At 45.2% G+C, this 25,563-nt stretch overlaps 1 protein-coding gene across 1 annotated transcript; it reads left to right on the forward strand.

The window, feature by feature from the left end:
• The first annotated feature begins 1,855 nt into the window (after positions 1 to 1,855).
• On the forward strand, positions 1,856 to 22,977 carry LOC142576130 (uncharacterized). The gene is made up of 6 exons (XM_075686091.1): positions 1,856 to 1,991; positions 7,811 to 7,966; positions 12,504 to 12,616; positions 17,176 to 17,252; positions 17,359 to 17,430; positions 22,753 to 22,977. Exons 2-6 carry the CDS (start codon positions 7,826 to 7,828, stop codon positions 22,938 to 22,940), a joined length of 591 nt encoding a protein of 196 aa, XP_075542206.1. The 5' UTR covers positions 1,856 to 1,991; positions 7,811 to 7,825; the 3' UTR covers positions 22,941 to 22,977.
• Positions 22,978 to 25,563: the final 2,586 nt, after the last annotated feature.

Consider the following 25,563-nt stretch of genomic DNA (forward strand, 5'->3'; position numbering starts at 1 on the left):
TACGCAAGCCGATGTCACAGAACACCCGATGCATCATTGTGTGTTCTCCGTCATCGCTTGTTTGCTGTACGCCTACTAATTCTTCATTTCTTCTTCAAGTGTTGTATCCTCCTTTTGTCCTTGTTCTCTTGTGCTTCACTTACAGTATGTCGTTCCGTCAGCTGTAATGCGCATTTGCAAAACCAATACGTTTGATAAGACGCAGTGGTTATCATAATTTCACTACACATGTATTAAGCTGGCACATATGGTTCAGATACATGTATGCGGACTTGCACGACGTTGATGCGGAGATTAGGATAATTATGACACCCGTAAGGAAGAGGCAGCTGACGGCCGTAAGCTGTTGCGTTCTTTCCGCCAAACTACCCGGCCTGGTAGTGCTGTAAAGATGCTGTATAAAAGTGACACGCGGTGACAGGGAAATTATTATACTTAGCAGCCGACCATACGTTTTGTAGCTTAGGTCTTCTTTCTTGTGCGTTTGTGCTACCCTTATTAATGAGCCATTTCTTGACTATGTTCTTGACTATGTAACCGCGTTTGTATGGATGCGTAGTCGTGTGCTTTTTGTTGTACTTGTAAACTGCAAATAAAATATTTTCAGGCTTACTCAATCTTTGGTGTCGTGAGCGTTTATTCCAGTCGAGGCCATCGTGCCACCTGGAAACCGCATTCTGTCAGTAGCCCTACACGAAATGCAACAGCTGGAGCGCGGCGGCACAACTCGGGGTAACGGCGGCGTAATAAACGAAAAACCGCTCGGGATGCCCTTAAAAGTCAGTTGAGGGTGTGCCTTAACTCGATATGACTCAGTGCTACATGTATTCTGCTGCGCCTCGATCGTGCTCCCGCCAGTTTGGTTGCTGTGTGGCAAACGTAGCGCCTACATACATATATAGGCGTTACGTTTGCCACACAGCAACTAAACTCGCGAGAGCACGATCAAGGCGCAGCAGCCAGAAACCCAGTAAAGCCACAGAACACCTGGTAAACTGCGCAAAACCCCGTTTCCGTTTCCTGTTGTACAGCGCCACCCGTGGTCGCATACTTTAGTTCACGACGCCACCGCTACGCTTATTTCCGTAGCACTGTGGAAGGTACAGTTTCCCTTCTCTAAGTTTGTATAGGTGTTCTGTGGGTTGGTATACCTCTCGGAAACGTGATGTAAACTTGCAAATGCGTCGGACGCATTAACGGCGTGTACGAAGGCCGCTCATACCGCTAAGCGGAGGCAAGTGTGCTTTGGTCGAACGGCTTATTGGTTCGACGGGTCCGATGGTTACTACACGCATGTGTACCACGCTATAGCTCTATAAATAATTGAAATTTAATTCTTGGGTTTTACGTTCGGAAACCACGATCAAATTATGAGGCAGGCCGTTGTAGGACGCTCCAGAATATCTTTTTCCTCACTTGGGGTTCTTAAACGTGCAGCTAAATCTAATTCACGGGCGTTTCTGCAACGCGCCCCCGTCGAGACGCGGCCGCTGTGGTGGGGATCGAACCCGCGGCGTCGAGCTTAGCAGCGCAACGACATAGCCACTAAGCTGCCGCGAAGCGTAAATCACATAGAATACAGCAATAAAATGCATAAATGAAAATGAAACCGTGAACAAAGAACAGCGACAGTCTGTTAGTCAGAGTTTCCCGAGCCCTTGACAATGACTGCAGTGGGACAGCGCGTGGCAAAGAATCGTTTTTTTTTTTCTCTCAAGCTTCCTGCCTTCGCTTGGGATGGCGGCCTCACGCTCTTGCGAAATCTAAACAACACAAGTCAACTATACCGAAGAGCGAAATTCCCCACTTGAACAATGGTTTAACGCATCTGCTGGATCTCCTGGGGCAAAAAAAAAACAAGTAAACTCACAAGACCATTTCGGAAACAGAGGTATTGTCTGTGACTCGTAATAAGAAAAGAGCATTAGTTTATCTTAAGATTTCACATCACTACTAGTATTTCAAGACTACAGAGAGCTCGTGTGATAAAGGTAATGAATGCGCTCATTTCCTTCTGCTGTTTTTCTATTTTTATTTTTCTGCTACAGTCACTTGCTTTCTCGTCTACTACTAGGCCAGTACGTATTAACACCTTTAACAAATGTGAAATGTTCGGATCCCTTGCATGCGAATGACTTAGTCATGAGCAAATTTATGCCTTCACCTTGACTTAGATTGTAACGCAAGGTTAAATTATTTATTATTTCTTTATTCCCGTGAAATTTAGCAAGCATTGACTTTATACTTATTACGTAGCTTTATTTCCCTTTTTCTTTCTATTGACGAAAAGTTTGTGTTCTACTTAGATTTCTTAGCCAAACAATCTCAGCTTTCCCGTTTGAATGCTACTCTACAATGGATCACATCCATGTCATTATACAGGTAATAGAGAAATCCGCAGAGTACGATCAGCCCCTCTATATAGCTTTCATAGATTACGAAAAGGCATTTGATTCAGTAAAGATATCAGTAGCCATAGAGGTATTACGTAATCAAGGAGTACAGACCGTTTACGTAAATATCTTGGAAAATATCTACAGAGATTCCACAGCTATCTTAATTCTCCACAAGAAAAGCAGGAAGATACCTATAAAGAAAGGGGTCAGGCAAGGAGACACAATCTCTCCAAATTTATTCACTGCTTGCTTGGAAGAAGCATTCAAGCTATTAAACTGGGAAGGCTTAGGAGTAAGGATCGACGGCGAATATCTCGGCAACCTTCGGTTTGCCGATGACATCGTTGTATACAGCAACACTGCAGAGCAGTTACAACAAATAATTGAGGACTTTAACAGAGGAAGTGTAAGAGTGGAGTTGAAGATTAATATGCAGAAGACAAAGATAATGATCAATAGCCGGGCAAGGGAACAAGAGTTCAGGATCGCCAGTCAGCCTCTAGAGTCTGTGAAGGACTACGTTTACCTAGGTCAATTAATCACAGGGAACTCTGATCATGAGAAGGAAATTCACAGAAGAATAAAAATGGGTTGGCAGACATTGTCAGCTCCTGACTGGTAGCTTACCATTATCATTGAAAAGGAAGGTGTACAATCAGTGCATTTTACCAGTACTGACATATGGGGTAGAGACTTGGAGGCTGACAAAGAAGCTCGAGAACAAGTTAAGGACCGCGCAAGGAGCGATAGAATAAATATTGCGAGGCATAACGTTAAGAGACAGAAAGAGAGCGGTTTGGAACAGGGAGCAAATGGGTATAGAAGATGTTATAATTGACATTAAGAGAAAAAAAATGGAGATGTACAGGTCATGTAATGCGCAGGTTAGGCAAGCGTTGGATCATTAAGGTTACAGAGTGGATACCAGGAGAATGGAAGCGCAGTCGAGGATGGCCGAAGACTAGGTGGGGCGATAAAATTAGGAAATTCGCGGGCGCTAGTTGGAATCGGTTGGCGCAGGACAGGGTCCGGTAATTGGAGATCGCGAGGAGAGGCCTTCGTCCTGCCGTGGACATTAGATAGGCTGATGATGATTATGATGATGATGGTAGTGGTGTTGGTGGTGGTGGCGGTGGTGATGATGATGATGCCGATGATGATGATGGTACTTCGACCGTATTCATTCCGGACCGATGTAATCATTCAGAGACGGCATAATGTAAAGATTTCTTTCGACTGGTTTTTATCTTTTGTTATCACCCACCGTTCCCAGCCGACTGATCCCGGTGATAACACGAGTGAAAGCGCGAAAAGGAATGACATTGGAATGGAATTGTAGAATCGGCAAGCAAACTTAGGAGCACACGAATTTATTTGTACATGCCTTCACTTGATCTACTCTATCATTTCTAGCTCTTCTTTCTCATCTCCGAATCCTTAGCCGACTACTCGCTCATGTCTAGAACCAGCGACGCGGTAGACGAAGAAAAGTTTGCCACAGGTGGGCCCCAAGCATTGGTCAATGATCTTCAGTTTCGTAAAATTTTGCATGCTCTACAATCTCTACCTTTCGATTATGGCTAGCCTATTATAAAATTTTGGATTTTAGACGTCACAATATCCCATCCGATTCTTGGCAAATCCACCGGAGTGAGTACGTTCCAGTAGATCACAAGGATCTACATCTACACTACTGCTGCACACAAGTTCATTGAAGCATCGGGAAGGATTCGCTGCTAGAGTACCGACTGTGGGGCGCTTTGCTTTATCTTCATTTATCCCAAATTTATGTATAGACCCTCTAGAAATTTCTATTAGCATTTGGTTGCCTAAGGCTTTGTTTTGAATGTACGCCTTTACCCCTGTTTGGTATTTTATTCGATGCATTTTTCAATCAACCTCGGCACCGTAGTCTTGTTATCGTTACTTCAATTTTCCTAGTCGAGCACCATTTGTTGTTTCAAGTAAGATTGAGATGTGGGGAAATCAGATTTTGACAACGATGACTGCGCGAAGTTATTTGTAGTAGCATCGTGGCCGAATCGTGCCGCAGCTGACGTAGGTAAAATAGGCATTATAGGATCATCGTGGGGTACTACAGCGACTGCATCTGCACATTCGTTTAAGGCTAGACCTCTGTGGCCTCGCACTCACACAAAACGAACGAGACGTGAGTGTCTTGGGAGAAGAGAGCAGAAAGTTTCTAATGAATCTGACTATTTGTATGTGGTTGGTGAAGAACAGACAGACAGGCAATCAGTCAAGATTCCAGCTGATGACAGACATGATGGTAATTTGCGAAAAGCTAAGACGATTGCCAATAATTCCACCTGAAATATAGGCGCGAAGTCAGATAGACGAATGGAAAGAGACCAATTTGGTGATACAATGCTCACACCTGTATTTGATTCACAGACGGAAGCGTCAGTTGCTATAATTTTCTTTGTATTAAGGTGTGCAAGGTGGTCTTCCAAAATACTATTCAGATATTGATAGGAAAAAAATGTTTAGCGTTGTTTGGAAAAATACCATCAAATTCAATTTCAGCGACAGGAACAGAGGAATTGAGTAGGAATTGAGAGGAATTGAATTGACCTCGCATAGGTTAACATTTAATGGGTCCGATAGTTTTGGTACGAAAACAACTTGAGGGCAACGTGAGCGATACCATTGATAGGTAATAAATGAGGCCGATTCATCAGTGAAAACATATCGTGACCTCCTCTTTTGTGATGCATCTATATTTAGAAAAGTTTGTACTGTTAGGATATGAAACCGCGCGAGAAGGCAGGCGTGCTTCTTGATATAACATATCATTAGCGACAAATTTAGGAAGCCCAATGTATAAACGTAATGCCTCTCGTTCTAATAGAACCAGAGGCCGAATTTTGTATGCAGGTTCTCCAGCAAACAAAATGCTGCTGAAGCCTCTTATTGGGCGAACATATATCCTATATATCATAATGAGGGCATGCCGATGCAAACCTGTTCGATTGAAGCTAAATCTATGCAGCATTCCTAATGCGCCCGCTTCCTTTGAAATATTATCCTCTCTATGCGAACTCCAATTAAGCTTTTCTGTGTACGTTGGACCCTTCTATTTAAGTGAATTCACCCGTGGGATACTTTCATGTCGATAAAGAATCAAGATTTGCACATGGACGCTTTGAGGGAAGATTAGAACGGCGCATTTTCTGACATTAAGAGAGAGATTAATGTCATCAAGCCGCAATTCTATAGGCAGCTCATATAGGACTGTAGAGTTTGGTAGAAAACATGTAAGTCTACCGATGCAGCAAAAATGCTGTCTTCGGCGTACACGCGCGCATGTACATCCCGTTACAAAGGTACTGTACTCAGTAAAACATTAGGCAGCCACGGCGATAGTACTGATCCCTGTGGTAGGCTTCTTGACTGTTTATACGTTAATAAAGACAATCCGCGTAGAGAGCAGTAGAATTCCCTGCTGTTTAAAAATTCATAAACCCACGCGACAAAATAATTTGACAGACCTGCATTCTGGAGCGCGTTTATTAGGCTTACATGTTCTACGCCGTCATACGCCATAGTGACATCCAAAGCGACTAAGGCTGCATATTTTGTTCTGACATCGAGCTAGTTCAATACGACTTTCTAGGTCGACAGGGGCACACCAAATCTTGTTCTTGTTCCTTAGTGAAATGGCGCAACCCACTCTGGGAGATCGGCCATGAATCAGGCGGTAAAATAACTGTTAGAATTTTTAAAAAATAAAATCTACTCCATCATTTATAACTTTTCTTTCACATCTCTGAAGCCATACCTCACTACTCGCTCATGTCTAAAATCAGCTACATGCCAGACGAAGAAAAAAAGTTAGCCACGAAATCGTTACGCATATCCCAGCCCATCGCTTTTCTGCAGTGCATCTGCTGTCCAGAGTATGACGAAAGCTCGTCTAGTCAAGTAACGTATAATAGAGCATAAACGTGTTGGGCTGCTGAACACGAGGTCGCGGGATCGAATCCCGATCACGGCGGCCGCATTTCTATGAGGTCGAAATACAAAAACACCCGTGCACTTAGATTTAGGTGCACGTTAAGGACCCTAGCTGGTCCAAATTTCCGGAGTCCCACGCTATGGCGTGCCTCATAACCAGAAAGTGGTTTTGGCACGTAAAACCTTATAATTTATATATGTAAACACAAAGGCTCCTGGTGATTGACCAAATCAAAAGTCAGTAGACGTTACGGGACCGATACGGCTTTATTATTGACAATCGTAATTAGGATTCAGAAACCCGCATCTGTTCAGAAAAGTCGACTACTTTTTCTGTTGTTCAGAGACTGGAAGCCTTTGTGCTTCCTTTTTTTTTGTATGTTCTCCACGTCAGTATTTTCATCTCAGGTGCTTCGAACGTCGGATCGCTAGATTGACGTCTTCCGAAAAGCTTCATCAAAGGAGTCTTCATAAAATTATTCATTAGCATCAATTCGGAAGTGGTGAATCCTTGCTGGTGCACTTACGACTTTCGTTTACAACACGAATAAAGCATCGATTCCATGAATTCCACGGCTGCAACTTGCCAGATTTATTTATTTATTTATTTATTTATTTATATATTTATTTATTTATTTATTTATTTATTTATTTACTTATTTATTTATTTATTGTCTCAATTCAGCACATTTTCTTTGGAAGACGCTTTAGTTGCGGGCTTCTGCTGTATCCCCTTTAGTCACTAATTAGAACGGAGTGCTTATAACTGTGTCAAAGTTACATAATTTTATTCTAAAGCTTCGCAGACACAACTGAACCCAAAGCAGCAGAATGATGCTTTGTAAGTTTTGCAGTCAGTATTCATAAATACAGATTTATTCAATGTATTTTACTTGACTATTGTTTGTTGTCTTTGAAAAAAAAAGAACCGATTGATTTACTCAAAGTGTATCGACAAGTTAATCATCGGCTACAAGTGTTACGAGAAAGGAAAAACGATTCAAGCACTAGGAGCACAGCACTTCAGACATCCCTCTAAATGTAGTGTAGTGCCTTCAATGAGAGGATCGCGTGTAGAAATATTAAGCGCACTGAATTGGAATGAAGACACATTGTCTATCCACTAGCATCAATATACCCTCAGAGCAATGCCAAGGGTTCTTTTTTTTCGCTTGTCACCCTCAGACATAACTGGCAAAGAAGAGTCGCGTTCACAAACGAGTTTACACTCTTAGTGAAGGAGACAATTTCGACAGCCTGGGAAATTGTTTTTCAACCTAAGCCCAGAAGCGTTTTGCATTCGCATCACACAAGCATGCTGCCACTGCGGACGGTATTCAATCCTTCGTCCTTGTGCTTGGCACCAGGACGCCATAACCGTGCACTCACCCACCGCGCTAAGCCTAATGGCAGCCGTCTGCAACGTCGATATGCAGGATCACCAGACTGCAATGACCCGGAAGCAAACTGTGCGAACGTTGACCCTCGTGGCGTGGACGCTGCTTGCTCTCGCTCACGGAAAGGATGGAATGTTTAGGATGGGTCAAAAATGTCCGGTGCTCAAACCCGTCATCAATGTCGACTGGAAAAAGGTAACTGTCGCCGGAACGTGGTTTCGCCTTCTGCTTCTTTTCATCGGATTTCGGCGGCCGCAGCTTGGCTCCGGAAACTCCAAACAATTTATTTAATATTTATTCAATTATTCGTTAATTATATAGTAGGTTAGCCAGTTATTCTCTTAGTAAATTAGTCCCTAACCAACAGCGCGTGCAACACACTCAAGAAAAGTCACGTTATTTCTGCAGTTTTGACCCCTGTATTTTAACAACAATGACTTCCTCGACCACTAGACCATATCCAATAACTGCCTACACCCCCCCCCCCCCCCCCCATAGTTCATGTAAGCGAAATTGTTGGAAGCGTGTCTAGGCTCTGTGAATTGTGAGCAAAGGCAAACGACGGCACCGTCACACGTCGCAGAGTATAACTCAACGGATGAAGCAAACCCCGTTTTGGAGTTTTTAATTGCTATCGCGGTAAAATATTGAATAATATAGAGGCACAGTGACGGTGAAGAGATTGAATAAATTACACAAGAGAAATTTTCAATGAATCGGATTCGTTATTGGGCAAACGTCTTCCCGGAAAGACATGAAACACTTAAATGACAACAGTAAAATCAAACAAGATCGGCAGTAGTGAAATCGAGTCACGCAGCTCTACAAGTCCGATATAGCAATAAGTATTTCTTTTCTTGCGGAACATTTTGTTTTAAAAGAAAGTGTTTAGAAAACTGCCCTTTTTCGCTCATAGGCTACGTGGCTAGGTGGATATTGGCAACAAGAACATGTTCGACAAATTTGATAATTAACGAAAATGTGCTAATAAATGTTTTCATTATTATACTTAGGCCGCATGTTTTAATTGCGAAATTGAAGCCCACGAGTAGTGAAGTCATGTCTGCTTAACAGAAATCCAAACACTATAGCACCACCTTCAAGATATCGGTCCTAAAATCTGGTAAAAATGGCCTCACCGTTCCAGTTAAGGCTGTGTCAAACTGTTAGAAGTACGCTTTTATGAAATTGTTAACCTGAACGCCAATGTATTTCGTAGAGCAATTTAAGCTAAAATGGTAGGTTCCTACTATTAGGAAGGTTTAGAGGGTGAGCTGATATCAAAATATATGGGCACGGAGAAATCGTCTTGCTCGGCAACCACCCCACGAAATTTGTAAAGTATGGTTCTACTTAATGCAAAAACTTAAACTGTAGTAACTAAGCAAATGTATTTTTAGCGTTCTTTGGGAATTGCAAAGTTTTTAAAAACTCAAATAGCAAGTTATGGAACTCTGTAACTAAGCAAAAAATTACCATATCATAAATCTGCCAAGTACGCCTATGGCGGACAAAATTGAAGTACAAATGCAACGTTTCCAAGCACACTCTTAACTTGTGATTATGTGACTTTTGCCGCACCATCGTAAACATTGTAGCAATTTGACGTAAACCGTAATAGGCACGTTATATTTGTCCGCTTGACATGCTCTAGCAGGCGCAGTTTACAGAAGTGCGATAGCTGATTCTGGAGCGCATTTCTAAACGTATTTCTTTATCTGGCGCTTTTTTTTTCTTGGAGATTTTCGGCATTTTTCTTCCGACATATTTGAGGGCCTACATCAAAAAGTATGCTTTCTAGAGTTATTAGAATTTACCTTGGTCTCTCGAGTGCAACAAGTGTCATTGAAATAGGTTCAGATCTTCTCTGGAAAAATCGTTTCTGCATTTGCCTTTTGTCTTTTTGTGCTAATATTACTTAGCGCACCGGAAATAATTCATGACATTGTTGAGTGATGTTATATCGGGAAGACTGAGGCAGCTAACATTTTGGGCACTTTCCTGCATCATGCTAACGGGCAGCATTGCAAGATGACGCTCCCGACTTTCTGCTTTAGGCGGGATAATTACGAGATGGATGTTACCCTCTACTTGCTATTCTAAATCACTGCCTCTTGTAGCAAAACAAATAATAATGATTTTTAGGCGAAAGCGACAAATGGCCCTCTAAGCAAAAAAAAGATATGACCAACGCTTCCCGTACCAGGAAAGAGGGGTAAGCGAAGCTTGCCCTGCGTGCACCTGACCTTCGTCACGGTTAAGTAACCCACAGGTAACGGTGCCGGTTTGCTTCGACCTCCTGCTCCCTCAACTCGGTATCTTCTCGTTGCTGTCGGATTGCCTGCGATCGGGCGGCTCTAACGGCTGAATTGGCGCGCCGACCGCGAGCCCTTTCACTGGCGCGTTTTCGCCGCCGCTCGTCGAACGCTGCCGGTTCCTCTGGGAAACGCACAACGTGTGGCCGTCCCATCCGTTTTCTGAGACTGAATTGTAGGGAAACAAAGCGATACCCTTTCCTGCCCTTTCCCTCCTCCGGATGAAGCGAAACGGCTCTGACTGGTTGCGCGCACGGCTTGAGCGCGCGCCTATGCAGCTGCTATCCTTGCTAATGGCTCACGCTCTGGGGCTGGCCCAGCTGTCAACTCATCAAATTGCATTTTCCCGCAGCTGTTCTGCTCTAGGAGCAACTGGGTTTCTTTGCGTAAACACGACAGCGCTACTTGTGAGCCAGTACAAGCTTCGCTTGAAAATGCGGCGTCTGTAGCAACGAAATGGCACCTAAATTTTCATTGGTTGCGACGCCACGTAACCAGCGAGCGTCGACAGAGCAGATACGGCGACTCGACGCCGCGGGGAGACACGGGCTGTCGTTGGCGAGGCGGTGGCGTGACGCGCGCGTGCGAGCTGTCCGTATCTCTCTCTCTCATCCACAATGGGCTTAGCTGGTGCGCGCGCCTGCCGGTCTTGGTGGCCGCTGCTGCGTCCTCGGCCTATCGTTCCGCCGGACGTCGGTGGCATGCGGCGTCCTTGATTTCTCAGCAGTATCGCCCAAATGATTCCGGTATACAGCCGGCATGCTGACGTAGAAACTGTACAGGAAGAATAATCCGCACCAATTTAAACGCGAAACTCGGTAACGTGCTCCGCAGCAAAACTCGAAAACGTTACTCGCAGCGCATAACTCGAAATACCGCTCAGCGGCGTTCAGTTGGACATTAATACTTTCGCATTCCCAACTCATAAGTGCTTAGGTGCTCTCGAATTTTTTTCACTGGTATATAGGCCTAACGGATTCAGTGCTTCACTTCCGTTAGACAGCTGATTCTGCAAAATGACAGCCATGCGTTGTCGTAGTTCCATCCATCTTCCATATAGTCATATACGTCGTTTTATACCTAGCGGGCACCACGACACAAGCTAGAGTAACTTCTTATACATTCTAAGTTCGCGGCCACAAAATAGTGCGTGTCACATCAAGTAAGAAATCGAGACCGCCCTACGTAATTTGGCACGCTGTTCATTTCATAAGTTGTAGTTACAACATATGCAGCAACTGTTGCAGGATCAAGACGTCGCAGATATGAGACTATACGGGCCTTGGAAGGAGGAGCGGAGTAACACGTTTGTGCGACCGCGCTCACTGAACAGCTGCCACAACGCCCCGCTCGCGTTCGCGACCAAAACATAGGGCGTCCTGCATTGTTAGCACAAGCCATAGAAGAATACGTAATTTGGTGTAACGTTAGCAGCTTACGTTGTAGTTCAAATATACTGTAAGAGGCGTTATCTAAGGTCAGTACACTAGGAAACGCGTGGAGCGATATCACTTCAGAAACCGCGCTACTTGCATAGTTTTCGCAGCGTTGCCTGCTATGTGTTAAAATGAGTATAGCCTGCACGTTGCAAAAGTATTTGTCAAAAGTTTCTAGGCCATCTTAGCTTGTGAACTGATCTATTTCGCGGACCTAGTGCTCTAAAACACAGGAGAGTAATGAAGCCTGTTTATTTCCTCCTGTGGAAATTTATAACGAATACTACTATACTACTCCTACTACGGCAATAATATATGTAATGGTAATATAATATATAATTTAATATATAATAATATAATAATAATATTATTATTAATACGGTAATACTACTGCGGAGCAGTAAAATCCAGACTTTCGACAGCGACTGTGCAACGATGAAAACAGCTCCTTAAACGCGACGAAACGTTCACACCTCTCCCAGCATTATATGCTCCACATTCGCAATAGGTCTTTGTAGCACTGGTTCCGTCGAGCCGCTTCACAGGTTGGGTCCTCCCCATCAATGTCTGTGTTTTATTTGTGTGTGTGTGAAGGCGGACGATATAAATAGATTTTTAATTGTCTACGTGTCATGACGTGTTAAGTCATATAAGTGCCAGTATTGTATATCGCATGCTCCTTTCGCAGATATACATGTAAACCATAAACATAAATGTCGATATAAGTATACGTTCACTCGTGAATTGACTTGCTTGCTTTCGCGTTGTTCGTGAAAAGTGCAAATGCTTTAGTAATCTCTCTGTGCAACGCTCAGTTGTCCGTAGTAAAAAAGTGCAGGAAGTTGCCCCGCAGGTTTTGTCTTGTCCCCTGTTTTCAAAGTGAAAATGAAATTTATTTATTTATTTATTTATTTATTTATTTATTTATTTATTTATTTATTTATTTATTTATTCTTCGTTGCTCTCGATGTCGTTTGCCAGATGGAACGAGTCGATTGGCTGCGAGGACTCACTTTTCCCGTGGACTTTAAGGAGTGCCTCATAATGAACTTTTATCCACATAACGAAACTCTGCTTCTGCAATTGAATGACGGGTAAGATGGCGGTATTTTGACCACGTCAAGTGGTTTCGTAATGCAGTCATGAGCGAATATAAAGACGTGCGTATTTCCTTCAAAATTATTTTTTGTTAAAAACTTTGCGCCTACCACTCCTGTGTTCTTGGTGCATATGCAGAACGAGATCGCATTTTAAGATTCTAATCCATCGATATAGCACTCGGCGCTGTTATTTTCCTTATTTGGCAAGCAAATAGACTGCGAATTGCCTTCCTCTGCGCACTTCGCACCGAGATGTTCAAAACATGGCGGCTGTGTCACTTCCGTCATCGCCAGTGGCGCAGCCAGACATTCCGGTCGGGGGGGGGGGGGGGGGGGTAGTCTCACGTCGGAGCTCGGCCTCCTCCTTAGAGAATTTGTCGAGGGATCAAGCGTGTAAATAATAACTGCATCGCCATTGCCAAAGATGCCGCAAACGAATTCTTGGATGCTACACCCTGTCAAGACAAGTATGTATTTTTTCGTAAAACAATACTGGCGGCGAGGAGTTACGGAGTCGCCATCTATCGGAAGCGCCTCGCTGGCGTAGTATGAGGGATCACGTGGCGCGCTCCTCATAGGTTTTGCTGTCAGCGCTCACTGAAAACACCACGCGCGAGCTCTCCCGGACATTTATGTAAGTACTTTCGAAACGAGAGAAGTTTCTTACTGTCTAAATAATAATCTTGGGCAAACTGAAAGCACACAATCGTTTACAGACGCTATCGCTTTACCGAATACGTACTAGTGAACGCCACTGCGCGCGGTCGCCGCGATGCAGACTTCCGAACCGGCTTTCTTGCGTGAAAGGTGGGTAAACGCTGAGAGCAAACTATGTGAAATATGTTCTTATAGTGTTTGAATAACTAAATGTAGCGTAATAGAATGAAGCCTCAATGCAGCAGTCGCACAGATTCGCAGCGACCTACTGCGCGTCTGCATGCTTGTCCGCGCAGTTTCGCTTTCGCCGCGTGCGGGCTTTCGCACCGTGCCATGAGCTTTAGGCCGCAGAATATGAGCATTTGACAGTATACAAGCAACCATTGTTGCGTGGGCGCTATCAGAGCTGCTCAAAAATAATTTCGTTGTAGAGACTTCAACGTGATGTGCCGTCATGACGATTCAATCTTTTTTCTTCTAAATTCTTGGACGTTTCAATATTATTTCTCGAGTTGCGTCGCACTGTATGTTTATTGGTGTTTTCAGCGTGCGACTTCCCGCTGCTTCTTTTTTGTAATCCAGTGCACAGAATTCATAACACAAACATGACCTTATGCCATGCTTTTTTTAATGTGCGTCTTACCGCTCCCGTTCCGCTCCAGTGAAATTGCCAGTATCTATAGCATCGACAAGTTCATAGACCAAACCGTCATGACATTAGTCGGGCAGAGGATTCGGGCGAGCGTCTCAGTGCGCGTTTTCTGAACATCGCAGACCCGTCGCCGTAGCAGAAATCTTCCTCGCGTCTGTGCTTGCTGCATACCCGAGTTGTAGCCGATTACTATTTGCCGGTTTTATGTTTCGCTAGCCAAGCTTCACGCAGCTTCTTGTCCTGCGGCTACGTGTGAATAAGGCTGACACCGGGCTCCGTTGCGTACGTCCGGCACTGCGGCACCGAGCAGTATGCCTACCATGTTGCGCACCTTCAAAGGCAGCCACTACCTATTGCAGTGCTTTCCAGTGTTGTAAAGGAGACACTCGAAGCGGGAAAATCTCGCCACTAAACGAGGACCGCAGCGTACAAGGGAATTTAAACTCAGTTTCAGCTCGCTTCGGCACTCCCGAAGCAGCCGACGCGTCCGCTATGTCCACGTGATCCCTCCTAGCACGTCACGCCGACGGTGGCGCCAGCTTTTCCAGTGGTGGAGCTCGAGGCCAATATTCGCACGTCCCAAAAATAGTCCCAGAAGAAAGGAATGTCAAGGCTTCCATGTTTTTTGTCTATTTAATAAGCAATGAAAATATCACACGAACTTTAAGACTGTATCAGTTCGAAACGAGCGAAGCAGTGCATGCCGCTGATATGATAAATATAATGTCCGTGAAATGAACAAGTTCAGGACAAATATTATAATGAAATTTGTCATTCAAGAACCTTGTTTGTATTTTTTAAATATGCAACGGCCAGAGAAAAATCTAAATGACGCTGTCCTTCGTTCCAATTCAACGGTGGCAGCGCAGGAGCAGCTGACACCGGTCGTGTATTGTAATTCTACCGAAACAACATTCGCGACAGAGATCACATATAGAAAGCACGAGTTCTGCAAAACATACATTAGAAATGCGAAGATAGAATGGAATACACAAATGCGATATAAAGTTTGATAAAGGGCAAAAAAGTGTCACTGGAAAGAAAGTTCACTGCATGTATCCGCAAAACCTCGCAACAAGATATTTAAATATACGTATAAGTCACCAATATATCTACGTAGCTAAGCAAAAGTCACTGTATACAGGGTGTTTCAGTTAACTTTAGCGAGAGTTTAAAAATATGCCGGTGCACTCTAAGACGACGCGACCAAATGCATGTTGCTCACTTTTGTCTGCAGTGTGTCGCGCTATTTTTTGTGTTTCGCTTAATTAGATTTTTAGTGAAAATTAATTAACCAACTTCTGAAGCAACGACGCCAGGGAAAAATTCCGATTAGAAAGTTGCAGAGCGGTTTGCGAAACGTCCGAATAAACAGTTTCTGTCTTTCTATCTTTTAAGTATTAGTGTATTTCAGCTTGCTGACGATGCCCGCGAACTACAAAACACCACGTGACATGCCCGCTTGCGCGTCGTTATTGCATTACTCCCAAATGTTCCGCGCCCAGACAGCCATAGGTGCTCTGCCGCTTAGAAGGCAACAGGGCATATCGTCCAAATGATTCCGGTCTACAGCCGACATGCTAACGTAGAAAGTGTACAAAAAGAATAGCCTGCACGAAATTCATCGCAAAACTCGATAACATGCCACGCTGCAAAACTCGAAAACGTTTCTCGCAGCACAAAGCTCGAAGGGCCTCTCAGAGGCGTTCAAGCGGAAATTAACGCTTTGCGCATGCACAACTCATAAGTGCCTAAGTGTCGTCGGATTTTTTCCTTCTTTCTTTGGTGAAATTAAAGTGACATTGTATATTTGTGTTAAGACTTCATACTTCCTGGTGATCGAGTTTGTTTATTGATTTTATGTTACTATATTGATTGATTGTGTTTCGTTGCATAGCGTGCAGAATGTGTCGTCTTATTGCCGCCTTTTTTTTCCAATCGTTGTGGTTTAAGCATGTTTGCAAAATGCGCTTTATTGCCCGAACGTGTTTTTTTTTTTTTTGCACTCACCTGTGGCTGCGATGTTTTGATCAGTGGACAATTTATTGTCTATGGATACGCTGACGAAAAAAAGTTGCCGACATTTCTAATTTAACCTAAATAAATCACTCACTATAATATATCGCCACTGAGCAATAGAAGGCGAAAAAATACAGTATACGGCTTGGAAATTGTCGATAGCTATCCGATAGCTATCCAGGAGTTGAATCGAACTGAGTCACTGTTTCAGTGGTTAAATATTATGAACATTCCACCAAAATCAAAGACGGTTTCGTATCGTAACCTGAGGAAAGAACTGTATTTACAAATGCGCACTTAACAGTACATAATGTTGTTCACAAGATGAAATAAGATGGGTTGAGAAGGTATCGAAAACATTTCCAGATGGCCTGTCAAAGGAAAGAATCCCATGCCGCTGAAAAGTGTGCTCGATAGCGGGATTCTAGTAAAGTTTCATTTTCTTTTTCTTTTTTTCTTTTTTTTTTGCCGTGGTAGCTGATCATGTTCATATAATGATGAAAAACAGTGACCTGCGCCACTGTTTCTGTCATCGCGGGAGTTATGAATTGAGAAGTATACTCAGGGAAGAACATCGCGGTGCTCTGCATGATGCAGTGTGGACAAAACGAACAAAGCGCCTAGAATATCAGGGTAACGAGGAGATTGGAATATCTCTGTCCACCGGTATGGCCACTGTACACCGAAATCTCAGGGCACCACCAAAGCAGCACAAACAGTCGCAACGGCTGCCATGGAATATTTGCAGAGCACCGGACTGGACGGCAGACTTTAAGGAAACCACACTGTTACGCGATTGTTGTATGTAAGCATCCCTTCTTCCTGTTCTCATCGCCATCGTTTGTCATTCTTCTTTGTTTGTCCCCTTCCTCCGTTCCATGCGCAGATGTAGCAAAGCCAGAACAAACTAGCTCAGGCCGACCTCTCCTCTTTTCCTTTAATAAAGCATCATCGTTGTCAGTACAAGGGGATGTTTTAGTTATTTTGTTGTTCTGTTTTGTTAGGCTTCTTTCAGGGTTTCTTGTTTCTTGTTTTGTTTTCTTTCATCTGTCAGAATGAGGCCGTCGGAGCAGGAATCAATACCGCGGCCTCGCGATCTGCAACCGCTCAGCCACTGTTAATAAAACTTCCCGGGACTCTGCTTTGATAACACCAAATTGAAATGTTATATTTCGCTACGTTTACTGCGGAATTTTTTTTTCTTTTTATATGCTGCCGGCGGCAGACCTTATAGCCGCAAGAAAGAGCCAGCCCACGTCACGCTTCTACGCAACGGCACTAAGCAGTACTGGGGCAAAAAAAGTAAGTATATAGCGTAAGCAGACTGCGTAAACCCATACGCCAACGTCTCTCATGTTTTTACGTTGTTTCTTCGTTTTGTCTATATATCGTCATCCAACCTGCAAAGACAAAAAGTTCCAACAGGTTTTAGATACCGACTATTCGACGTGGGCCCTACTCCACCACTGCTGGGAAGACGGTGAGTAACAGTCGACGAAGCCAGCTCAAACCGAAAGTATGTATTTACCATGGCTAATTTGCCGCACACTCATTTGCGCCAGCAGCGGAGTGCAACGCAGTTGCTCCGTCTTAGTAAGTTGGATGCAGCATCACAATATGTTGCCACTTGGCGCTGTTCTTCCTATCGATGTCTCCCAATCTTCCACGTTACATCTACGCTGGCACCTCAGTGCTGCCCTGAAACACTGTAATTCTCAACAGCAAAAACACAATGACGGTTGCCCCTAAATAATTTCAATTACGCGGCTAAGCAAGTCATGAAGCCCTGCCTACACAGGGAATACTAGAAATGGGGGAGCCAAAGTTTTCAGGGAACGCTGTCGGCCGGGGCCACAAAACAACGCAGAAAGAGTGCGAAGGATTTGAGCTGGGGTTTTGGAAGTGCGCTAAGTCGCTCATGGTAAACGCGACTTCTAAAGATTTCCGGTATCCTCCTTCGCGAGTCGCAGTCTCGCATTGCGCATCCGCGTATGTACAAGTAGTCTAGCCGTCCCACTGTTGTAGGTTGTTGTAGGACGTTCGACAGTTCCACCAACGGAAATGTCGCGAACTAAAATCCACTCATTACTGGAATTGATGGCTGGGGTCTTGATAAATAATAATAATATTTGGGGTTTTATGTGCCAAAACCACTTTCTGATTATGAGGCACGCCGTAATGGAGGACTCCGGAAATTTCGACCACCTGGGGTTCTTTAACGTGCACCTAAATCTAAGCACACGGGTCTTTTCGCATTTCGCCCCCATCGAAATGCGGCCGCCGTGGCCGGGATTCAATCCCGCGACCTCGTGCTCAGCAGCCCAACACCATAGCCACTGAGCAACCACGGCGGGTCTGGGGTCTTGATGGATATTACGCTCAGTGTTTCGCCTGACGCCATTACGCGTAGTTTCATTACCATTTTTTCACCGCGACGCAGTGACGCCACCCCGAAGCATCAGTCCCGTTGAAAACCGCTTTTTTAAGACTGCCTTCGTCTTTGTACTTAATGGTTAAACACGCAATAATTCTATTTGAGAACGTGTTCTACTTTTCTGGGGACGCTATGTGGCTTCGCCACAGACGTGACTTTCCCCGCCAAGAAAAGTAGTAAGACATTCGAATGCGATAAAACACGGCACACTAAAAACAGATCGCTGCGAGATTCTGCCGTCAGCGCTACATTTCCCAACTGCGCTTTCACGGTAATATCCGTGTGCGTCACGATATAGCCGCCTAATTAGCGTTAATTTCTGGAGCACACAGCTATAACTATGCCTAAGTGTAGACGTCGACACAGGGAAAGGCAACTTTCCTACGTCAAAAGAGGGGGACGGGAAGAAGAGAGAGAGGAGCGACGGCAGTTGCACCAGAGGAAAGGTGCGAGATGACGGGACCAAGATACAGGAAGCTTTTCGTTCGTAAGAACTTTTGGCCATTGGTTCGGCCATCAAGGGTGCCTGGCACCTGCTTTTATGAACAGCGTACCGAACTGTTTTGCGAATACTGGCCCTGGTCTCCTTCTATCTTTTGCACTATCTCTAGGTGACTGCGTTTCACAATAGGCCTCGCAATTATGCGAAAGGAGATCGTTTGACGATGGACAGCATACGTGTCCGACTTGGGAAGTTGGTTCATGGTTACTGTGTAGCTTATCGCCTAAATTTGCGAGGAAAACGTGAAGGAGGCAACAGGACACACGGCTGACTAGCACTTGAAATCTTCATTCAAGGAACCGGAAGAGTATGAGGGGGAAAAAACACTTTAATATCATCAGACAAATGTAACTGCCGGCCGGCATAGATAGCAACAGCGCACGCCTTTTACAGAACGCAATGGGTGCAGACAAGCCTCCCCCCCTCCTCCTCCTCAATCGCAATGCGGCAAAAACGGTAAAAGCAGATAACAAATGTATGACAAGCCAGCCGGCAGTTCTTACGTGTGTGTGTGTTTTTTTATTACTATCTACAAGTGCATTCCTTATACATTTCCTGTGACTTAGGGAATACGGTAGGCTATCCGTTTTAAGACAGCTCAATCACGTCGGAAATGGACGGTGTTGTGCAATGCGAAATCAGCGCTGCAGTCGCTGGAATGCTATTGGAAGAAAGAGCCCTATCACATGCTGGGGCTAGAAATCTCAGATCTTCATGACAGTGACTGGGGAAGTGACCACAGCATCATGTTTCAGTGAGTGCGTATGGTTACTGGGGAATGCTTGGCAGTTAATTCGCTGACGGCGAGGAATTCGTATTGGCATTCTCTACCTTTGATGAAGTGCAGATTGCCTACTCGCGACCTGACGCTCATTCACTGATCAAGCCCAATCATACAGGACCTTACAGTGATACACGGGGCTCATGCTCACAACACCCACACACGCTTGCACGCAGTCGACCCAGATTGGAAATTCCGTAAGTCCCCGAAGGTCACGCAGGAGCACTCGACGGGTGTTGCTTTCACCCGCCTCTATGCACGACTCATTGGCCGCTCGAAGGGTCCTGATGGGAACATTGCCAGACGCCTGAAACGCTATAGGACGCTTACTATGTGATTGCCCAGCATATATGCTGTAGAGAGGGACGCTGGACAGTTTCCTAGCCAGTGTTGACAGGAAACCCGTGTCGGGGCACGCTATTCTGGGCCCACGGCATTGGTAGTGCACCTGCAAGGTAGAAAACGAAAGCCTGGTTGAAGTTTTTGAATAACTGGGAACAAGACGGGTGGCTTTAGCAAGTCCGCTATCTAATGTACATAAGCGCTCATTCCTTATCTTATCCTCACCGTCATTCATCCCTGTATTTTCGCTCCCCTCCCATCTTCGCCAGTGCAGACTAGCAAGCTAGCGAGCACCAGCTCAGATCGACCTCTCTGCCTTTCCTGCAACAAAATATCTATCTATCTATCTATCTATCTATCTATCTATCTATCTATCTATCTATCTATCTATCTATCTATCTATCTATCTATCTATCTATCTATCTATCTGTGCCGTAAATAAAAACTTCAGCCATACGTCAGCCATGTGTCTGGTTGCCTCCTTCGTGTCCTGCTTGTAGTTATATGCTGTACGCTACAGTAATGAGGAACGCGCGCGCGCGCACTTTCGCGCTATCACAGCCATATAGTCTTTACCGCGGCGCGTGAAGTCATGCAATCGCGACTGCTTTCGCTGTGAGCCAGGGGCCAGATTCGCAAAGCTTTTCGTTCGCAAGGGCTTTTAGTCCCCAGTGGCCGGCCGCCTTCGTAGATAATTCGTCCAACATCAGGATTGGCTGATGTTCTCTCGCGCGAAGAATTCTAGCCAAAGAACTTTTTTGTGAATGCGGGCCCAGGACCAATATTCGCAACAAAGCTTTCACGCTATAAATGTTCGTAAGTGCATATGCGGGTGAATTATGATGTTGCGCATATCAATAGCGATAGCGACCGGCCAGTGGGAAACATCACTCAAGAAAAAAAAAAAAGTCGCAGTGTCGCCCTAAGGCTCATTCACACCGGCGACTGACAGTGGTCGCGCGACCAAGTCGGTCGCAAAGCGACCAGTCGCAAATGGTCGCAAACGGTCGCCTTTCTTGAAAAGCGGCCATTTTGGGCCAGTCGCTCTCTGCGCGATTTTTCAGTCGCGCGACCGTGGTCTCAAAAGTGATAAACCAAACAGCGGCGCACCGGAAGTGTTCTTGCATGTGTCTACATCCGGCCTCCTCCCGCGTCGCGTTCAAATTCCGCGTAGATTCCGAGAGTTCTCGCTGAGAACGATAATCTCCGGGACTGCGACTTGCGGGTCGCGCTCAGCCGGGCTTGCCGGTGTGAACATCAGTCGTCTTCGGTCGCTTTTTGGTCGCAAGTCGCAAATGGTCGCGCGACCTCCTCAAGTCGCCGGTGTGAATGAGCCCTAAAGGCGAAGCATGGATTGCGATAGCAAATTAGTGAACATTTATGCGAAGTACGGACAGTAGCTTTATCGGTGGTATAATCTTGCAAACATAGGCGTACTGTACTCGCGGACAACTTTCTGTGGCTATGAAGGAAAAGCTACGGGCGTGTGGCTGCTGCAAATGTGTTACTGCGCCAAAAGTCCGGCAGCGTTTGACAGTGCTTTTCGTTGCTCGGAAGAGACGCTGAATCGACGCAGCTTCCACGTGCGACGTTTTCACGTTTCCCCAGACGCGGAAAGGAAAAGCTGCCAAATAAGAAAACCTTTACACTAGGTGGTGTGTTCTGTATTACATAGCTGTTGCTGATAAGGTGCTTATGTTTTGCGTTCCTCAGCCTAAACGAACGTGAATTAAAACGCGAGACTCTTTTCGGAAGCGCTCTCACTTGTGCACGCTTTGCCTTCATAACTCTCCCTTCATAGCCACAGAAAGTTGTCCGCGAGCATAATTAACAAGCGTGGTGTCACGCGCGCCCAAGCTGACATGAACAGATCTCACTCGATGACCGAGGAATCTCGCTGTCAAAACGCTACAGCAGCCGCGAGTGAATTGACCTTCGTGGAGCCGCTCGCATCAACGCGAACTTCGCCTTGAAAACACAGCGTGGAATCTGTACCCGTCGCAGATGGCTTCAAAGATACTGCAGCCCGGCCGGGCGCGCGTGACGGAAGGCGGCCCGCTTCCCCCCCCCCCCCCCATCTCGCTTTTCGCCATCGCGTGCGCGAGGTTGATCTGCAATCACCGGATCAGCCTGGCACTCTTTCACTCGCACATACAGCATACGGCTCGCGGCGACGATTTTATCGCCCGTGGATTTTATTCCGAACCTCACGGCAACACCGACGCCTACGGCAGAAATGTGCCTGGAGTGTCCATATAATTGCTACCGCAAAATAAAAAAAAAGAAAGCTTTGCGAATTTGGCCCAAAAGCTTGTGTTCTTATCAAGCGGCATATCAGCGTCAAACCAGGACCTTCCCTCGCTGTGTAGTACATCTTAAGTAGTGAAAAATTGTGCATTGGCCATAACTTACAGGCGTGTAGACATGCGTCGCGTAAGCGTGGTGACAGGCATACCTTTAATATTGGTGAAATCGTAGATCATATGGTACAGACTATTAGGTGGTTCTTGAATAGCGCCCTATGGCTGTTTAAATAACCCCTATGAGCGCACATAAAACCAAATATTTATTCAGGCTTCTCTACGCTTGTAATAAAGCCAGCATTCACGCCATAGTTCAACAGCATATTAACAGCACTCTCGAATCACAATTTGCGACTCCAGAGTTCAAAATGCAGTTCAATATAAAGTCGTTACTTATCTACACATTTAGTAAATGTGACTCACGACGCTTTCTGTGACAGGCCCAGGATCCTGGTTCATGGTTCTCCTGAGAAAGCCAATGAAGACGATACCCGAAAACATAATGGCGAGAGTCAATAGGTCAGTGACCAAGGCTGGGCGCACCAAGAAGTTCTGGTGGAAGCGTTCTGGCTGTATGCTCCCGGAACATGCTCAAGAGCTCGTGCCAATGGACGGACTTGTGCCATAGAGCAGCAATAAAGGTGCGTCGTTGAACGAAATGTGTTGACTCGTTCGTAGAACTGGCAACAGCCAGCACTGTTTTCGGACAAAAGAAATAAAGAATAACCGATTGCAGTTTAACCTGAGAGACAAAACTCGTGCATTTTTAGCAAATTATTAGACAATTACACGAAGGAATGTTCGTAGTTTGCCAAGCCAGCCAAATTACAATAAACATTCGCTTATTAACTAAAAAAAGGTACGGTGTCACGCGGGCGCAGATAAGCATAAACAGACGCCACCCGATGACAATGCGCCCTCGCTCTCGCAACGTTAGCGGGACAAAGGAGCGCCGGTAGCGGCTGTAGGGAACGCTTCGTGTAGCCGCTCGCTTCATCATTTTCAACAGGGAGGGTCTTCGAAACCGCGACTACGCGACCTCCAATACCATAGGCGCGCGAGAAAACAGCGCGCGGCAAGCCATCTCGGCACGGCCTTAGACATGACACCAGCCGCGCGCGTGACCTGCAAGTACGACGCGCTAGCCGGGTGTGCGCTCGGTCGCGCAGACAGCCACGGTCGCACCCCTCCCACCCGCCCGATCGCATCACCTCCTCCAACACTGCGCGCGCGGGAAGACAGCGCGCGTCAAGCCACCGGGTGCCCTTCCTCGGCTCATCTTCTCACGCTTGCCCTCCCGACCTCAGCATACGGTACGCGGGCCACTCGTTCTCTTCGCACTCATGACTTAATACGGAACGTTGCAGCGATGATGAGAACTAGTCTGGAGTGTACACATAATTGATATCACAATAAAATTTGGTATGCGAGTTGATTAATATATATTTCTCTGTCTTTTTTTTTTTTAATGAGCAGTTGATGAGTGTGTGCATGCTCGCTCCAGTCTTGTCCATTCGTTGTTCTTGTGCAAAAAAAATATCAAGTACGCTTAACCAACTAGCCTACTGGAGAGTTTTTCCTGGAACTGACAATATTTATTGTGATTAACATCATTTGAATAGTTCGAGCGCTCTTCGGTCTGCTGGTATCTACCTTTCTAACATTTTTCACGGTACGACTTGCCCGGAGCGACTGCATAACAGTGCGTGAACGCGGGCTCCCATAGTTAACAATAAAAATAAATGGTTTACACGTGAAGTACTCGCATATGCCATCTCGCCGTAGGTCATTCGAAGTCAGAGATACTGAAGCACAAATGTACCGGGCCAGTGGCACAACACTGGCAGCGATATACGAGGCCGCATTTAGTGGAACTTCCTTTGAGTCATTCGATGCGTTTCGGATAAAGTGGCTGTTGGGGGACCAGCTCGGCATTGAAAGATAAATTTTTAGAAAAGCAATGAACGGGGCTAGTTGGTGGACATTCGGGATTGTATTGCGCTTAGTGTTACACTAACGAACACAAGGGACAAGACGCGGAGAAGACGCGTAGTAGTTCTGCGGAAACCCGCAAGGTGGAGAGAAGTAATTAATAAAGGGAAAATCAGACTACGTCAAACTACGTCAAACACTTGCCTTTGACTCGTGTTGTCGACAAATTCGACTTCGCCCTGCCATCTGCTAGCCGCCTGGTTAGCTCAGATGGTAGAGCGGCTGCCCCGGAAAGGCGGTGGTTCCGGGTTCGAGTCCCAGACCAGGACGACTTTTTCTTAAACTCTGAGGCTTTTCTTTCGAGGAACCCGTATGGGTTTTCCTTGTAGCAACTGCTACGAACGGGAGGATGTCTGATTTTCCCTTTATAGATTACTTCTCTCCACCTTGCGGGTTTCCGCAGAACTACTACGTCAATTCCAATCATACACAAAATATATGTGCGACCCATTTTAGTATTTTATTGTGTATTACATTCTGCTGCGCCAGCTTATAAAGTACGCTCCATTGTTCTGCTTGAGCGAAAAGCCTTGTGGCTGTGCTGTGGATTAGCGAAATTTGTTGCCAATAGCGTACTATATCAAGAAGTTAGGTTCCCTCAATAATGTCGAGATTTCGATCACTGATGGTGCAAACATATTTAAATATGTATGAATCCCCTATTAGAATGTTGTAAACCATAACAATTTCCCAACCAGCATTGTTCTTTGGAGTACACTGGCCTCGGTTTTATACACAACAGGTTGTCTTTATGCAAACATTGATTAATCCCTTGAATGAACGTGTCTGGAAGGTGCCACCTACTATTTGGGATGTGCGAAAGAGTCTACAAATCATCAATGACGACATCTACCGAAACGACGTGAAACTTCTCTCTCATAATATATTAAATGGACTACTGCAAGATAGCTTATCGAGTTTAGCTATATATACTACCATTGCGACAGTCGCCTTACACTGTGAAGAAAAATCTGGAATTGACATTTTCGCTCCTGCTCTAGGCTCCTCATTCTCAATCAGGATTCCTCATTTCTTATCCGTATCTCTGGCTGAATTTCTAGCTGTGGTCTTCGGCTTGCGCAAAATAAGTTTATCAATGCAGGCTGTAGTCATAGTAACGGATTCTTTATCTTTGGTTTCATCCCTCGCAGCAAATAGTCGAACTAACCTTTGGCGTAAATTTCATTTTCTAGTGTCTCTCCACATAAATTTAATTGGATTGCTTTGGGTGCCTGTAAATAAGGGATTGTTCATCAACG

The sequence above is a fragment of the Dermacentor variabilis genome, chromosome 3, assembly GCF_050947875.1.
Source record: "Dermacentor variabilis isolate Ectoservices chromosome 3, ASM5094787v1, whole genome shotgun sequence".
In the NCBI taxonomy this organism is placed as follows: domain Eukaryota; kingdom Metazoa; phylum Arthropoda; class Arachnida; order Ixodida; family Ixodidae; genus Dermacentor; species Dermacentor variabilis.

Bases quoted from the DNA above. Each gene is read 5' to 3' on its own strand.
- LOC142576130 (XM_075686091.1), top strand. From the start codon at position 7,826: ATGACCCGGAAGCAAACTGTGCGAACGTTGACCCTCGTGGCGTGGACG. The intron at 12,617-17,175 runs GTAAGATGGCGG...TGCCGGCGGCAG, and splicing joins CTTCTGCAATTGAATGACGG to ACCTTATAGCCGCAAGAAAG. The intron at 17,431-22,752 runs GTGAGTAACAGT...TTTCTGTGACAG, and splicing joins CCACCACTGCTGGGAAGACG to GCCCAGGATCCTGGTTCATG.